This window comes from Podarcis liolepis (assembly GCF_965112155.1).
Source record: "Podarcis liolepis genome assembly, chromosome: 7".
Taxonomy (NCBI): Eukaryota; Metazoa; Chordata; class Lepidosauria; order Squamata; family Lacertidae; genus Podarcis; species Podarcis liolepis.
The window spans coordinates 6,287,556-6,305,773 of record NC_139561.1 but is presented as its reverse complement, the minus strand read 5'-3'; the positions used below and the strand labels follow the sequence as shown (position 1 = coordinate 6,305,773).

Genomic DNA, 18,218 nt, shown 5'->3' with positions numbered 1-18,218 from the left:
CCGTCCTTTGTGCGTTTTCTCGCGTCCTCGGCCGCTAGATGCCGCCGTCGGGGCTCTTTTTTGGGGCTCGACGGCGGGGCAGGACCACCCCCACCCGGAGAGCAGCCATCCTGGGGAGGGGGAGGGAGAGCCTGCCCACATTCTCCGAGATCTGGGGCAAAGCCGGGGAGGGAAAGACCCGGGGAGAAGCCTCCGGAAGCCGCCTCTCGCCTCGCAGACGGCGGCGATGCTGCCTTGTGCGCGCTGCGAGGAGAAGCCCCTTTGAAAGGCGAGGAGGCGCCGAGCCCGCTGGGCATCGTCTTCTGCAAACGGGGAGAACAGCCCTCTTTGCCTTGGGCGCGATCGTCCCCTCGGGTGTCTCGGCGCCGCGCAGCCTTGCATGGAGAGGGCGTGAGGAGGAGGAGGAGGAGGCGCGCAAGTGGCCCGGGGCTCGCTGGATCCTGCCCCCCATGGCTGCCCGCAAGCCGAGCTCCCCGCGCTGGGGCTGGCACGCTCTGCTCTTCGCGACGGTGCTGCTCGCCTGCGGCGGGCAAGGCAGGAGCCGGGAGGACGGCGGTGCCGCCTGCTATGGGGGCTTCGACCTCTACTTCATCCTGGACAAGTGAGTGGCACTCGGGGGCGACCCGGAGGGAGCTTTGGGCAGGCTCCCCACCAGGTCAGGGGCATCAAAAGGCCAGCAGCTGTCTTACCCCCACCTCCGTTTAATCAGTATTATTATTATTATTATTATTATTATTATTTATTAATTCCACCCAGGGCAGGTTGAAAACCATGTAAAGCAATTTGCAATCATAAATATAAGATGGGTCTTGAAAGCTCACATCTCAGGTGTTCCAAGGCCAGCAGAAAGAGGTTTTACTTTTCCCCCCACCCCCAAGGACTCTTTCCAGGTTCCTGTTGCATTTCTCGCTCTAGTTTATCTCGGTTTGGGAAATGTATACAGCAGCAGCAGCAGCAACAGGTCCGTTTTGCAGCGATTGCAATTGGGTTGGTGATTTGTGCAGAGGTTGCCCCTTGGAACGCTCTTCTGCCATTCCCTATGTGGCCAACCATGGAACTAGTGATGGCCACCGACCTAGATGGCTTTCAAGGAGGAGTGGACCAATTCATGGAGGAGGCGAGGGCTTTTGAGGGCTGCTGGCCAGGATGGCTCTGCGCTGCCTCCACAGTTGGCACAGTGATGCTTCTGAATCCCAGTTGCTGGAAGGCGCAGGAGGGAAGAGGACTCTTGGGCTCAGGTCTTGCTTGTGGGTTTCCCGTTGGGGCATCTGGTTGGCCGCTGTGAGAACAGAACGCTGGGCTAGATGGGCCATTGGCCGGATCCGGCAGGATCTTCTTACGTTCTGAAGGGAGAGAGATTCCCGTGTTTCACCTAGCAAAGCAAAGTTTGGGAAACCTTTGCAAAGGAAGTAGCTAAGGGATGCTATCTTTTTGCCACCTCTGTTTTCTCCAAGAGAGATGGAGAGGAACCTTATCCTTCCTCTCCTGAATTGATGCTCAGATTCTGGATTCTAAGGAATAAACTTGCGATTTGGCCAATGTGTTGGAAAGTGCAATTGTTGTGGCTTCTCCCCCCCCCCCCCCGCTCCATGTACGTTTCTCTCCCTTTAACTCTGAGTCACTTTTTCTTTGTTCCCAGCTAATGAAATGCACATTTTCTCCCTTTGCTGCTTTCTCTTGCTTAATAGTGTCCAGAGATGATATAAAATGCTTACTCATGTTATTTACCCCACAGCTGACTCGATGCCATTGTGTTTACATAAGAGGCTTACGGTTGCGTTTACAATATTTGCCCAGCTGTGCGGGTGCCCGAGAATAGAGGGACGGGACTTTTGGCAACATTAATAGAAGTAGGCATGTCATGAGATGGGGAGGGCAAAACCCAAACAAAAGGCCCCATCTAGGCCTGGATCCAAAAAGCTGCTCTTACGGCCCCAAGAGGCTGGGCATGGGCCTTGTGGAAGTTTTAATTTTCCTTCCTCAAAGAGCAGACCCTTTCACACATGGAGCATCTCCTCAGTTTCAAAATAGGTTTGTTTATTTATTTGTTGCTTATAAATATAAATCCCCACCTTTTTCTCCGGGAAGCTCAAGGTAGCACACCTGGCCCTCCCTCCCTCCTCATTTAATCCCCACAACACCCTAGCAAGGTAGGGTTAGGCTGAGAGGCAGTGACTGGGCCCATCGTCACAACCAGTGAGCTTCCTTTCTGAGTGGGGATTTGACCTATGATCTCCCAGGTCCAAGTCCAACACTCTAACCACTATGCAACACTGCATCTTGTGGTTTTCCAACGTGGTCTGGAGTGGGTGCACTCTGAGAAGGGCAAGCTCACTGTGGAGATCTTGCTGTCTCAGTCTTTTTTTAAAAATATATTTTTATTAAGTTTTCATATTTTTCCTTTTTCCTTTGTCACATTCATATCAAATCATATCATCACATGCAACTTTGCTCATACCGAGCCTTGACTTCCTCCCTCTTAGCATTTCTACATCACCCTGTTTACCTTCTTACTTAAAAAATATTACTTTAGTATTTGTAAATCAGTTTCAAAAATTATCATTACAAAATATTTTAAATCAAACCTGCAAACGTTCTCAAATGTTTACAATGTTCTTTCATATATTGTATAAATTTACTTCAGTCCTTTTAAAACAGTTCGTCACGCTGGTTTCAGATCTTCCCCGTCAGCTTTGCCAGTTCTGTATATTCAATCATTTTTATCTACCATTCTTCCAAAGTTGGAAGTTCCTGCTCCTTCCATTTCTGGGCTAAAAGTGTCCTTGCAGCCGTGGTAGCATACATAAACATATTTAAGTCTACTTTTGGAATTTCTTCCCCCACAATACCCAATAGAAAAGCCTCCGGTTTTTTAATAAAAGTATATTTAAAAATCTTGTTCAGTTCATTATATATCATATCCCAGTAGACTTTAACTTTACTGCACATCCACCACATATGGAAGAAATTCCCTTCCTTCTCCTTGCATTTCCAACATGCCTTATCTTGAGTTCTATACATTTTAGCAAGTTTAAAAAGATAAAGGTAAAGGACCCCTGACAGTTAAGCCAAATACCATCTCTATATCATCTTCATTAAATTTTCCTTAAGTGCTGTACCTGCAGTAAATTTAATTGTTTTTGTCCGTAATCTTTCCCACTTATCGAATTCAATATTATGACCATAATATTGCTGTCCCAGCCTTTAAAAATCTATCTCATTGGTCACATTTTTATTTGGCCCCTTCTCCGAAGTCAGAGCTTAGGGTGGCACAGGGGAGGGCTGTTATGTTCTCCTCCCAGCGAGGAAGGGCCAGGCTGGCAGAGTAGCGGGAAAGAGGGAGGGAAATGGGTCCCGATCACCCACGGGACTCCGCAGGCTGGGATTCTTCCTGATGTGATTCTTGCGTTCCACGTTGGCGCTCTTCTTGAGCTGGCCATTTTCACATTGAAAATGCTTGCTAAGAGCCATATGGCAAGACCCTGGACTCCTTTGGCCTAGAAAGGGCAATGGAACAGCCAAAGAAAAGAAATGGAAAATGGCCAACACCTCCCCTTCTGAATGTTGTCATTCGGTTACTGGAGCAATGGGTCTCAGCCCCCCAGCCTGGGGTGGCAGGAGAACTGGAGTGGGAGGGAAATTGCTTGCAGCCTGCGTTCAAAGTGGTTCTCAAAGTGGACAAGCTTAGTTGCTGGTCCAGGATGCCAAGCCGAGAGCCCCCAGAATGGCAACTGGGGCAGAGGGAGACCCCCGAGGGAAACAAAACCACATGCCCCTTCAGAAAATGAGGAGAAAGCCGCTCCGGTTTCCTGCTTTAAAACGCAAGGGCTGCCTCCAGCTTCTTGTGCTGGCCGCTTTAATTTGGGTCTAATATTTCTTCTGGAGTGCCAAGTTTCATGGGATGGGGAAGGGAAGGCCACAAGGGTGATGAGGATTGCAGATTGCTCGCACTTTCTGAGAGATCAGAGTCGGGCCCGAATGTGCTCTCTGCCAGGGAACCCAAAACGCTTCCTGGGCCCGGTGTAACTCTGCTCAATTAATAGGGCATTTATTGACTATAAGTATGGTATGGCTGCGTGGGGAATAATGCGCGCAGCTCTAAGCCGCCTCACCTCCAGAAAGATATCGTAGAATTGGAAAAGGTGCAGAAAAGGGAAACCAAAATGATCTGGGGATGGAATAACTCTTTTGTGAAGAAAGGTGGCAGAATTTGGGACTTAAAGGCTTAGGGAAGAGGCCACATGAGAAAGTTTATAAAATTATACATGACTTTCAAAGGTTGTCAGGGGCCTAGTTGTTGCTGATTTTACTACTGGGTTGTTTAAGAGGGCATGTAATTGGTGGTGTGTTAGCCAGGGCATTTGGGTGTCTTCTCGTTTGTCTTGTATTTCTTGTGTTGATAAGGGTTTGTTATTTTTGTAGAAGTCTGTTAGGCGGTATAAGCCTTTGGCTTGCCAGGTTTTTATCTGGAGGTTTTGTGCTGCCTGATGGAATAATGGGTGGCGTGCCAGGGGAATTAGTGGGGATGGGGTTGGGGACAGTTTACCTACTTCTGCTTTCCATGCTTTAAGCATGGTCTGTGTTGAACCTGTTTACTGTTGTGGGGATTCCCCTCAGTTTGTTTGGGAGGAATGGGTATTCTGTGGTGTGGGTATTTTCATTTGTGTCCCTCTCCAGATGTACTCACCATGCCCCCCCCCCACCTCTTTCCCCCTTTTCTTCCTAATGTAACACTAATGTCTCAACAAATGAAACTGATCTGTAGAAAATGTAACTTGAAAAAAAGAGACATTGCACGTACAGTAGTACCTCGGGTTACAGATGCTTCAGGTTACAGGCGCTTCAGGTTACAGATTCCGCTAACCCAGAAATAGTGCCTCGGGTTAAGAACTTTGCTTCAGGATGAGAACAGAAATCGCGCCGCAGCGGCACGGCAGCAGTGGGAGGCCCCATTAGCTAAAGTGGTGCTTCAGGTTAAGAACAATTTCAGGTTAAGAACGGACCTCCGGAACAAATTAAGTACTTAACCTGAGGTACCACTGTACTTGTGTAAACCAAGAAATCTTTAATAAAAAATATTTTTTTAAAAAAAAAAAAGAAGTTATACATGGCTTGGAGACATGACAGCCCACAGACATCCTTGGAAGCTGGAAGATTCAGGACAGGTAAAAGAAAGGGCTTATTTGTGTAGCACTTAGTCAATCTATGGGTGGCGCTGTGGTCTAAACCACTGAGCCTAGGGCTTGCCGATCGGAAGGTCAGCGGTTCGAATCCCCGCAATGGGGTGAGCTCCCGTTGCTCGGTCCCTGCTCCTGCCAGCCTAGCAGTTCGAAAGCACGTCAAAGTGCAAGTAGATAAATAGGTACCACTCTGGCGGGAAGGTAAACGGCGTTTCGTGCGCTGCTCTGGTTTCCCCAGAAGTGGCTTAGTCATGCTGGCCACATGACCCGGAAAAACTGTCTGCAGACAAACGTCGGCTCCCTCGGCCTGTAAAGCGAGATGAGCGCCGCAACCTCAGAGTCGTCCGCGACTGGACTTAACTGTCAGGGGTCCCTTTACCTTTACCTTTGACTAAAGTATGGAACTCTCTCTCATGCAGGATGCAGGGATGGTCACCAATTTCGATGGGTTTCAAAGAGGAAAAGGGCCACTGGCCTTGCTCTGCCTCTTCAGTTTGTAGAGTCTCAGCCGCTTCGCCTGAGGTGGAAGGAGAATGGGTGGAAGGGCTTCTGGGCAAATGGCAGGTGATGGGCTCTCCTTCCTTGATGGTTTTTAAGCAGAAGTGAATGGCCGTCTGCCATGGATTGGTCTAGAGCAGTGGTGGTGAACCTATGGCACGCATGCCAGAGGGGGCACTCAGAGCCCTCCCTGTGGGTACACGCGCCGTCCCCCCAGCACAAAGCTGGCAGAAGGCAAGGGCGGCGCGTCGAATCCTCAGCTCAACTTGGGCCATGTGAGCGGCGGGTCAGCGCAGGAAACTGCATGGAAGGAGTGGGATGTGATGCCCATCAGGGTGCCAACTCTTTCCAAAACAGGGGTTGCAACTATTCTTTGCCCTGAGTTCATTGCGTCCAATTGCGCTGAGGTTTCGGATGCTGCAGAGCAGGACAGCAAAGAGCCGAAATCCCCAAACTGGCCCGTCTGCTGCAGTGCCTTTAGGGCTCCTTTTGCTCAGCTGCTTCACACAAGATGCCCAGACCGAGAAGGCGCCCTCGTGGCCAGGGAGGCGCAAAGGGAAAGGCCAGGAGGGGCACTGGTCCCATTTGGATACATAACGCTATCCCCAAGCAGGTGCTCATGTTGTTTTCAGAGGCTGGGCGTGGATCCTGGGACTTGTGTCCGAGTAGAAGCGCCTCGGATGCGGCGCCGGGTGTGTGTGTGCAAAACCAAGCCACAACCCCCAGGGCGCACATTTTCCCTTGCGGAGCCTCCGCTGTGGGTGACACTTTGTGATAAATACCTTTGTGGCACTTTGTGATAAATTGGATTGGATTGATCTTTATTACGGCCATTGGCCCGTCACACGACAGTTTCCCATACCAACATAATGTACTTGAACCTCCAAATTTAAAACCGTCAAAACTTACAAAAAACAGACAAGAACCAAAGCAGAACAAAAACAAAAGACCAACATCATACATTACAATAAATTTGTAACATAAACATCACCCTCTGCTCATAAATTAATAGAAGACATCAATGGTGATTCACCTAGTTACATCCTAAAACATAGATCATGGTTTAAAGGGATTTTCCGAGCCGCACAGGAGTCCGTTTTTCTTCTTTAGGGATAGGACGCTGATCAAGAATCTGGCAACCGTGAGTGATCTTAGGGGGTCATCATCATTTAATAGATATCTCAGTTTGGCTTCATTCGTATCATCGGCAATTCCCTTTAGATATTGAGCAAGAAACTTGCTCCTGGCCGATGAGTGCTTTGTGATAAATAAATATGGCTGTTGCCATAGCCGCGGGTCACCTCTCCAGCCGGGAGAGGCTGCGCGCAGCTATGGCAATATCCCCACCTCCCGCAAAAGCCCGCAGGAGCCACGCACCCTTTAAGAAGCGCACGGCTCCTGTGGGCTTTTCTACAAGGAGGGAGAAGGGACTGACTGGCCGCATCAGACCCTTGTCCCTCCTGAGGAAAAGTCCGCAAGAGCCGTGTGGAGCTTGTGTGCGGCTTTTGGGGGCTTTTCCTGCCTGCCTCCCCCCCTGCATTCACTCCATAGGACGCACACACATTTCCCCTTCATTTTTGGAGGGGGAAAAGTGCGTCCTATAGAGCGAAAAATACGGTAAGAGGGTTTGGGGGTTGAAGTTTGGGCACTCGGTCTCTAAAAGGTTCGCCATCACTGGTCTAGAGGATCTTTGGGGGTCCCTTCCAACTCTCGCAATTCTGTGAGGCAGCAATGCTTCTGAGTACCAGTGCTGGAAACCACAGGAGGGGAGAGCGCTCTTTTGCGCAAAGCATGCTTTTGCAGGTTTCCCACAGGCCTCTGGTCGGCCACTGTCAGAAGAGGATCCTGAGCCACATGGGCTATTGGCCTGATCCTGCAACCTCTTCCGGCGTTCTTGTGTTGAAACGAATCAGAACAAATGCTCATTAAACAGGCCCTCTGGAAGGGCCTGCTCTCTCTCTCTTGTAAATAGGGCAGCTTCCGGTGGGACTAGAGTTTGCATTACCAGAGGCATGGAGGGCTGGCCTCAGTTGACAGGAATATGGAGAGGGGAGAGGAGAGAAATGGCAAGCAGTTGAGTCAAACGGCAAATGCTATTTGACCCTCTTGTTTACCATTTCTTCCCGCATCTGTATGTCTCTGCCAGCTGTGGATAACTCTTCATCCACAAATGCTGCTGCTGCCATAACGCTCCTTTGTCACGAAAGTGCTCTAGGACTCTCTAATGTGGTTTCTCCAATATTTTAATATGAGCTGCCCAGAGAAATTTGCTTTGCTTGTTTATTTACCAGCAAGATTTACATGCCCCTTAATCAAAAACACCTCTGGGCAGTATGCATAAAACAATATTACATACAAGAAAATACCAATAAAAGCAAACTTTGAAATCAAGCAGAAATAGAATTTTTCCAAGTATGGACAAACCCAGCAGTTTTAAAACAAAGATTCATAAATTTGGATAGGGTTGCCTAAACAAAAAAGAAAAACCCAGTCTGATTGCTATAGACCGGCCTCCCCCACCCTGAAGACCTCCAGATGTTTGGGAAGACTCCCATCAGTACCAGCTGGCACAGTCATGGGGTGCAGGGGCTCGTGGGAGTTGAAGTCCAAAACATCTGGAGGGCACCAGGTTGGGGAAGGCTGATACAGACCAAGTGGACCTCCAGGTGTTATACAGCCTCCATCACACCTGACCATTTGGCATGATGGGTGGAGGCTGATGGGAGAAAGACCCCAAGTTTCCTGCCCTCACTCTGAACCAGTGTAGCTGTTGTGTGTAGCGGTGCTTTCACAACTGAGGCTAAAGCAGGGTTTTAGTTTTTAAAAATGAGTATTTTGGGTTGGGCATTTTTTTTAAAAAACCCTACATCTTTGAGTGAAATGTGAACCCTCCAATGACATTGAATGTGGCAGATTTGAGTTTAAAACGTGTCTGTTCCTGCAATTGCAGTGGGGTGGGACTCGATGGGCCTTTGGACCCCTTCCAACCCTGCAGTTTTATGATCCTTCCCTTTTCCATGCCACATAACTGCAATTTTTTTGGTGTCACTTCTTTGAGGCTATTTGAAAGCTGCTTTTGTGAGATCTGGGACTGCAGTGAATGGAGCTGCCTCTACTCTGTGAAGTTGATTGTGAATGTCTGCATTGAGTTCCCCTTTCATTCGTGTCCCTCCATTCATCTTTGTTGTCATGCTACCTCATTTTTGTTCTTTCATTCTCCCCCCCCCCCCCCGCTAAAAATAACCTCCTTGGGATCTTCATCATCCAGACCTGTATCATGCACAGTCTGCTTCCTGCCACTCAGCTATGGAGTCACCATGTGTCCTCCTTTACAGGATGATTATCCTCTTTTCATGGCCAGCTTCATAATGCAGGATGGCACGGTGGTCTAAACCACTGAGCCTCTTGGGCTTGCTGATCAGAAGGTCGGCGGTTTGAATCCCTGCAACGGAGTGAGCTCCCATTGCTCGGTCCCTGCTCCTGCCAACCTAGCAGTTCAAAAGCACGCCAGTGCAAGTAGATAAATAGATGCCGCTCCAGCGGGAAGGTAAACGGTATTTCCCTGCGCTCTGGCTTCCATCAGAGTGTCCTGTCATGCCAGAAGCAGTTTAGTCATGTTGGCCACATGACCCAGAAAACTGTATGTTGACAAATGCCGGCTCCCTCAGCCTGAAAGCGAGATGAGCACCCAAACCCCATAGTTGTCTTGGACTGGACTTAACTGTCCTGGGGTACTTTACTTTTTTTTACCATATAATGAGCCAAGTTTAGGCAGATGCTTCAGGGGAAAGTGAGAGGGGTGGCAGGTTTGGATCAGGTTCCTAGCTCATTTCCCTCTCTGGAGGGGCAACCGCCCTCGCCGAAAGGATTCACCCAACAATCCTGCGCCTGATCCCTCTAGCCCCCATTGGCTGGTGGCAGAGATGGCTGCATCTCCTGCCCCCCGATGGGGCTGTGTGTGCGCAGCTGCTGGAGCATTCTCCTAAACTGCAAATAAACAAACCGAGTTCGTGCATAAGCACTAGGACACCACTGGCTTCCCTCTCCCCGTCATGCGCTTGTGCAGACAATGTTCTTGCACAGGCAGCCCAAGATGGCGGCAGCTTGTGCCCTGTTCTGGCTGATGGCTGCAGCTGCTGCCAGTGCCAGAGGAACTGGGTGGGCAGCGTAGAGGCTTGGCTGAGGCTACAGGCACCTGGCCCAGTTCCTGAGCATGGATCCCACCTCTCCTCTCATGCCCGCAGCTTGGAAGCAACTTTGGTGAGGGTGCACGTGGCCTAAGACCCTGTGTAGGAGTGAGACGTGGTCGGAGGAGCCATTGGGTTCGCCTCGCGTGGCAAAATGTCTTGGGCCGGCCCTGCCTCTCTTTGAAAGATTGTAAGAGAGCTGTTGTCCTCTTGAAGGGCTGTGTGATCCAAGCTTGCTCTGAAGATGAAGGATCACCAGAAGGAAGAGCTTCAGGTTTGACTTTGCCCATTCATACAGTATACTGAGCAGACCTGCAGTTCGTAAGACAGTGAGAGGCCATTTCAGGTTAGAGTCTCATGGTTAGACCAGCTGTTTTAAGAGGCAGAACATAAGGAGTGGCCCATCTAGTCCAGAATCGTGTTCTCACAGCGGCCAACCAGGTACCTCTGTTGGGATATGCACAAGCAGGATTCGAGCACAAGAGGAACGCTCCTCTCCGGTGGTTTCCTTCTGAATTGATGTTGAGAAAGTTTACTGCCTGCTTCCAACTGTGGAGCCATCCTGGCTAATAGCCATCAAATTTTCCGCCATGAATTTGTCTCATCCTCTTTGAAAGCCATCTAGGTTGGCGGTCGTCACTGCTTCCTGTGGGAGTGAGTTCCATAGTTTAACAATGTGCTGCATGAGGAAGGACTGTTTTTTTAATCTGTCCTGAATCTTCTAACATTCTGTTTCACTGGAGTTCTAGTTTTATGAAAGAGGGCAAAACTGTTTTCTTTCTCCAGTGCGTGCTTAATTTTACAAACCTTTTCTCTAGGAGTTTCCTCACAGGGAGTCCCTCTATTTACTTGATCGTTTTGGTTGACCTTTTGTGAACCTTCTGAACTGAGGGAGTTTTTGGTGGGTTTTTTCTTTTTCTTTTCGTGTTTCTACTTTCAACTCTTGCCTCTAGAAGGGAAAGAAGCCGCCCTCCTTGCAAAGAAAGGGGATTTATTTATTTAAATTCCTTTCTGCTGGCCTTCAGCATCGCGGTGGCAGCACTTTCCTGTGCGAGGAGGCGTGTGGGAAGGTCTCACGGAAAAAAGAGCTGTAATTTTAGATGTTTGGATTCTTGTTCCGAGGGGAGACGAAAAGCTGGAGGATGTACTTATGTGGCGAATTTAAAAAGTGGTGTGTAACTGAGACAGGCTCCTTCCAAACCACCAAGAACGCAGAAGCCTCTTGTCTAGCGGGTCCCTGAGTCGCAGCAGCAGAGCCGAAAAGGGAGCTCCTTCAGAGCTGCGGGGAGCTCTATAGAGCTAGACCAGGGCAGGGATTCCTTCTCTAGACCATGGAAAATAGACCTGTGTCTCTAAACGCAATGGCTGCTCCTCAGCTGCCTCTCTCTAAAGGGAAAAAATGTAGTAACTGCTGCCTTGAGAGATCTCTCAACTGCTATGAGTTCCCGAGGCCAGGATCAGGCAGGATTTTTCAGTGTCCCACCCTCAGCAGCCCAACGCCAGAAAATGATTTCAGACCTCCTGTAGGCAGGCATTTGGACGTTTGACCCAACAAATACAATTATTACCGTTATCCATTGGCTTAGCTAACCGTATTTATAACCCTTGGATAACTCAAAGGGAGTTTTCAGCAGCTGGACAATGTTTCCAAAATTTCACCAGCGTTTTAGTGCACCATTTCTCTTAGCACATGTAGTTGTGTGTACAATTTTGCCTGATCTCTATACTCTTTTGCAAGCAGATCTGCATAATTCAATGCACCTTTGTAGCTCATTTTCACTGACATGTGCATTTTCAACCAGTGGCGTAGCGTGGGTTGTCAGCACCCGGGGCAAGGCAAGTAATTTGCGCCCCCTAACCCGTGGATTTGCGCCCCCTAACCCGTGGATTTGCGCCCCCTAACCCGTGGATTTGCGCCCCCTAACCCTAACCCCCAGATGTTGCGCCCGGTGCGGCCGGGCCCCCCTGCACCCCCCACGCTACGCCACTGTTTTCAACGCACACTTTCCCTTAACATACATATGTTTTAGTTGGAGAACTCCGTCACAAAATTCAGAGCAGGTTGGATTTGGAAGGACAGCTGCATTTCAGTATTGTTTTGAAAATTCAAAATGAGGCAGACTTGCATTAAAATGTGAACACAACCACATTTCTCACTCACCTACCCACCCCTAACTCTTAATATCCTGGCTGGGGGCAGCTCATTCTCTGACACTAAGTTTTGAGAGGCAGGCGGCTAAGAAAGGTGGCCAGAAGCCTTTGCCCCTGTTTCCAATCTTACCTTAGCCAGAAATTCACAAATGGCAGCCGGCAAATAGAGTAAGACATCTGGTGTCCTGCCTCATTTACAATATGGGCATATTACTGAACTGTCGTCGAGGATTCTTGAGACGGGGCTTCCTCAGTGATGGCACCCAGGTTGTGAGAACTCCATATTCTGGGAGATTTTATTCAGGGCCACTCCTGGGTGGCTTTTAGGGTTAGGGTCAAAACAGCATTTAGTTTAGAGAGAAGGTAAGAGAGAGGGGACATGATAGAAGTTTATAAGATTATGACTGGCATGGAGATGGTGGATAGAGAAGAGTCTTTCTCCCTCTTTCATAATGCTTGAACTTGTGGGTATCCAAGGAAGCTGGATGTTAGAAGATTCAGGACAGATCAAAGAAAGTACTTCTTAATCCAGCCTTATTGTTGTTGGTATATTTATTTATACTCTGCCTTTTCCCCTGATGGGACTCAAGGCAGCTTACAGATAAAAATAAGAACCACTAGAAACCTAAGACAAATCAATCAATAAAATACAATTTAACACTGATAGAATTAAAACTATATCCATATACAGTGGTGCCTCGCAAGACGAAAAGAATCCGTTCTGTGATTCTCTTCGTCTAGCGGTTTTTTCGTCTTGCGAAGCAAGCCCATTGACGGATTAGCGCTATTAGCGGCTTTTAGCGGCTTTTAGCGGCTTATCTGCTTATCGGATCAGCTGATAAGCGGCTTAGCGGATTAGAAAAAGGGGGGAGGAAAAAACCCGCAGGAACTCGCAAGACATTGTCGTCTTGCGAAGCAAGCCCATAGGAGATTCGTTTTGCGAAGCACCTCCAAAACGGAAAACTCTTTCGTCTAGCGAGTTTTCCGTCTTGCGAGGCATTCGTCTTACGGGGCACCACTGTATAAAATCTGTAAAACGCATCAATAGTTAAAATAAATGATAAACTATGGATCTTGCTCCCACAGGAGGCAGGGGTGGCAACCAACCTCGATGGCTTTCAAAGCAGAATCCTGCTTAGGGCTAGCTTAAGCATATGTGGCCCTGGGGTGCAAAGATCTGCCCAGTGCGCCCCTCCCCGGTTGCCCAGTCCCAGGCGCGCAGGAGGGTGGAGCTGGCCAGCTGGCTGGCTCGGTCACCCCTGAACTCATGGCATAGAGGTGCCCGCAGCAGAAGAGCCTGGCATGGTGCTCTGACAGAGGCGCAGACTCTTTCCTGGACTCAACTCTCGGGCCCTGGACTCTCGGCCTCATGCCCCTGATAGCCCTCGCCCGGGTGCCCTGCACCCCTAGTGCTTATGAGTAAGACGGACCTGATTCTGCTTAGGAGCTTCCCTCTGGGCATCTGGCTGGCCACTGTGGGAGCAGGATATTGGTTTAGATCAGGGGTCTGCAACCTTTAAGACAAAAAGAGCCACTTGGCCCCGTTTCTGAAGAAGAAAAAAACTGGGAGCCGCAAAGCTCGTCATTATAAAAATAACTTTTTTCTCACTTTTTTATTATTTCTTTGTTTGACCCCTCAGAGTTACTCCTCCTCATAGAAATAAACGTTAAATTAACAAGTTACCTTTTTGTGTGTGTGTGTTCTTCACTCCCCTTCAAAACAGTGACCAGCGTACATGCCCCTTACAATGTAGCGGGCAGGCGGGAAGGTGACGTCGGGACGGTGCGTGACTAACACACGCACCGCCCCCATGCGACGTCACAGCCAGTACAGCGCCCGCCACAGTGGGGGAGTGTCGGGGCGCACAATGCACCTCCTCCCCTTGCTAGTATCTGCCCCGGAGCCGCGGCAAAGGTGTAAAAGAGCCACATGCGGCTCCGGAGCTGCGGGTTGCAGACCCCTGGTTTAGATATATTCTTGAATGCTTTTGACCTAAGCAATATTTTAAGGTGTTCTCTTTCATGTTTCATGGTGTGCTACCTTCGTCTTGCACAACAGTGTTCCACTGTTTCAAAAAGTTTTGCCAGTGGAACCAGTGAACCACTAAGGGGCATTAACCTGGCGCTACAGTGGATGCAGCCCTATCTAACTTTCTCCCTAATGCTACTGAACTGTTTCTCACTTAGAGCAGGTTTGTTTCCTCAGGGCCGGCCCACCCATGAGGCAAAATGAGATAATCGCCTCAGGTGGCAGAATCCACCAGGGCAGCAGATCCTGGTGTTGAGTCCCACCCCCACCCGCTGATAGAGGTCTTCCCTGACCCCTTCTTACCTGGCATGGAGGGAGTCACCATTTTGGGGTCTGCCTCAGGTGCCAAAATGTCTTGAGCCGGCCCTGGTCTCCCTTTTCCCAATTGAAATCAGCTGAAAAGCTCTGTGCGGCGACAGAGCCCATCTCAAAGCTGTGCGGGGATGCTGATCAGAGGCAGCCCTTGTGTGATTTGTGTAGTGCCAAGTTAAAGGTCCAGTGCTGCAGTTATTTATCCTTGTCAAGGAACAGTCCCCAGGGCTCACCTGGAAGATCTATCATCTGCATGGGCCTTTCGAAAGCAACAGATGAAATACGGGCATTTCCCTTCCCCCTCCCCCTTCAAGGAACTGCGAAAGGCATTTTGAACGGGAGATCAGCTTTGAACCTGATGAGCTCCACAGATGTCCAGATGAACCAAACCTTAATAAAGCAGCAGCAACCTAAATGTTTCTGTAATTAAACCAATATTGCCTGGAATGATTTTCTTTTCCAGATCAGGAAGCGTCTTGCACCACTGGAATGAAATCTACCACTTTGTGGAACATCTGGCCCACAAATTTATAAGGTAAGAAATTTGGCTGATAGTAGGTTGATTTCAAGGAGGTTAAGTGTGATTAGGCTTCGGGCGTGCATGTTTACTCGGAAGTAACTTCCGCTATGTTCAATGGGGCTTAAAGGTAAAGGGTAAGGGGACCCCTGACCATTAGGTCCAGTCGTGGCCGACTCTGGGGTTGCGGTGCTCATCTCGCTTTATTGGCCAAGGGAGCCGGCGTACAGCTTCCAGGTCATGTGGCCAGCATGACTAAGCCACTTCTGGCAAACCAGAGCAGTGCACGGAAACGCCCTTTACCTTCCCACCAGAGTGGTACCTATTTATCTACTTGCACTTGGACGTGCTTTCAAACTGCTAGGTTGGCAGGAGCAGGGGCTGAGCAACAGGAGCTCACCCTGTCGCAGGGATTCAAACCGCCAACCTTTTGACCGGCAAGCCCTGTGCTCTGTGGTTTAACCCACAGTGCCACCCGTGTCCCTCAATGGAGCTTAGTCCCAGGTTAAAAGTCCTTTTGTTTTTCTGAGTAAACATGCATGGAATCATGGAATCAGGCCTTCATGTCTAATTGTGGATTATACCAGAGGAGAATCAAGTTCTTTCATCTCTCTTGGCTTCAGTTGGGCTTGTCCTTCTGATTCTTCATAACATCACAGCTGAGAAGAATTCATTGAGCAAATTCACAATTTAACTTGGTTGTGGGAGGGAACCCTCTAGTTTGTTTTGCCTTGAGCTTTCATTTTGCCTTATATTGGATCCTGTTTAATTAAAAGAAGGGAGCATAATTCATAACACAGAATGAATTCCAAAATGGATCCTTTCCTTCTGTATTTTCATGAGCAAGGTATCTTAAGTACTCCACGCTGACCGAAATAAATCGATTCATTCATTCTAAGGGTTCCTCTCTCCGTCTCATTAAATACTTTGTTTTTGGTTTTGGTTTTTAAAGTCCAGTTATGGTCTACTTCTAGCCCTTGTGTTATGTTTTTCTAGATCACTGGTTCCCAAAATGGGGGGTAGGATTACTGGGGGTGGGGGTGACGCTCAGAGGCACGTTAATCACTTATTTACGATTGACCGGGCTGGATCCTAGAGTGAAGCATTTTCCTTGCTTCCTACTCTTATTGCTTTCAAAGCTACAGTGGTGCCCCGCAAGACGAATGCCTCGCAAGACGGAAAACCCGTTGGTGAAAGGGTTTTCCGTTTTGGAGGTGCTTCACAAAACGAATTTCCTATGGGCTTGCTTCGCAAGACGACAATGCCTTGCGAGTTCCGATCAGCAGATAAGCCGCTAAAAGCCGCTAATAGCGCTAATCCGCTAATCCGTCAATGGGCTTGCTTCACAAGACGAAAAAACCGCTAGACGAAGAGAATCACAGAACGGATTCTTTTCGTCTTGCGAGGCACCACTGTATTTCATTAGGTTACATTTGTTTGTATTTATGATTCTGAGTTGCCACAGTTCACAAGATAGCAGTTATTGGAACAGCTGCTGATTTTCTTATTAATTTGTAACTGTACGTCAGTGGTGGGTGAAGGTTTGTACATGTTTGATAAATCACTACAGACAAATATTTTATGCTCTTAAATTTCCTTCATCCTTCTGTTTTTGTTAATAAGAATTTGGGGAGAAATTCATGCAATGTTCTTGGCTGGATTTTGTTGTGTTATTATCTTCCTTAGTGGGCCGCGCAAGCCGCTGTTCTGAATAATGCTATTTATAGGGTTAGGGCAGGGCTTACTGGGGATGAGTTTATGGAACCAAGGGAATGGCAACCAGATAAAGTTTGGGAACCACTGCTTCAGAGTCTAGAAGCACTTCAGGCTTGCATAGCTGTGCACAGAAGCCTGACAGCCAGCCATAGCTGTCAACCGTCCCTTATTTGATTGGAAACTCCCTTATTCCAGCGCCATGTCCCGCTGCTGTCCCTTATTGATGATGTCCCTTAAATTTCCCGGGTTTCATGCTCGCCCGGCTCGGGAGGGAAGCAGCGGCTCGGGGTCCTACGCCGCGAGGTCCTACGCCGTCGTCCTGGCGCGAGGAGTTACATCAGCCCTTCCCCACCTGAGGGGGGGAGGGAGAGAGACTCTCGCCCACACTGCCCGCGAGCCCAGAGGCAGCAGCGGTGGTGGCAGGTGAGGAGGCGGCCTGAGAGAGGAGGAAGAGGAGGGGATGGGGAGGGACACAAAAGGGCGGCGCCGCAACCACCTCATACCAGATTGACAGCATCTTTCAATCCTACCAATGTATCTAACTCTTTACAATAGCAAAATCCCTTATTTGGGCTGCTGATCCCTTATTTTCGAAGCTGCTGGTCCCTTATTTTCAAATCTGTGTTGACAGCTATGCAACCAGCTGATCTTTGGCACTGTATGAGGGGCTGGGCAAGCACCAGCAAAACTTCTTTTGGCTCAGCTATGCCTCTTCACACGTCCCACCCGTGATGTCATAGATTACATCATCTGTGGGGCAGGTGGGCGTGGCTAGTTAGGCCCTGCAAGCTCAGTTGGTTCCCCACCGGCTTTTGACCTATTCTACAAACCAACAAGTTGCCATGGTGTTCTCCAAAGGAACCTGCAAGATCACCTTACCTCATATCCACCCACTGGACTGCTTCGGTCAGTGGAAATGGTTTCAGGTGCCCCTTAATACCTGTTCCCTATTAGTAAGAACCTTTTAGTGTGGCAGTTGGTGTGGCAGCACCAACACTTCGGAACTCCCTGCCTGTTGATACCAGACAGGCACCTTCACCTTACTGTTTTCAGCGCGTGCTAAAAGCATAATTGTTTAGACAATCGATCCAGATGTTTAGAAAGTTGATGCAGGTCTTAATCTGCTTTCTGTCTATTGTTATTTTAACTTTTTTGAACGTATTAATTTTTTCATTTTTCTTAGTGATGAGTTCGTTGTCTTTTTCATAAGCAGCTTTGTTTTACTACAGTCAAGTGGTCTGTATATTTTATGAAATAAATAAATAGACATACGGAAATATTTCTGATGGGTGCCAAAAAGAATACAGCGAAGATCGCTGCCTGATATCAATAGGCAGGGAGTTCCAGGGTGCAAAAGATTGTTATTTTTTCAGTTCCAGCCCTAGATGGTTCAGAAATGATCCCTGGGTGGGTCCCAAACTCCTTACGTTCATGTTTGTCCATGGTGAACCAAAGTGTGGACTGTAACTCTTGTGTTCCCTTTTTCCAGCCCCCAGCTGAGGATGTCCTTCATTGTTTTCTCAACCAGAGGCTCAACTCTGATGAGGCTCACTGAAGACAGGTAAGAGGAAGCCGGGAAGGCAAGGGGGGGTGGGCTGCAAAGGTCTGAGGCTTGTGCATCGTGCACA

The 18,218-nt window shown here is 48.7% G+C and overlaps 1 protein-coding gene across 1 annotated transcript in view; it reads left to right on the top strand.

Moving 5' to 3' along the window:
* ANTXR1 (ANTXR cell adhesion molecule 1) overlaps positions 1-18,218 on the top strand; it is a 136,109-nt gene continuing 117,891 nt past the window's right edge. The window contains exons 1-3 of the mRNA XM_083514239.1: positions 1-601; positions 14,821-14,892; positions 18,080-18,151. Coding sequence (XP_083370365.1) covers positions 39-601; positions 14,821-14,892; positions 18,080-18,151 — 707 coding nt within the window. The 5' untranslated portion in view covers positions 1-38. The remainder of the gene's footprint in view (positions 602-14,820; positions 14,893-18,079; positions 18,152-18,218) is intronic.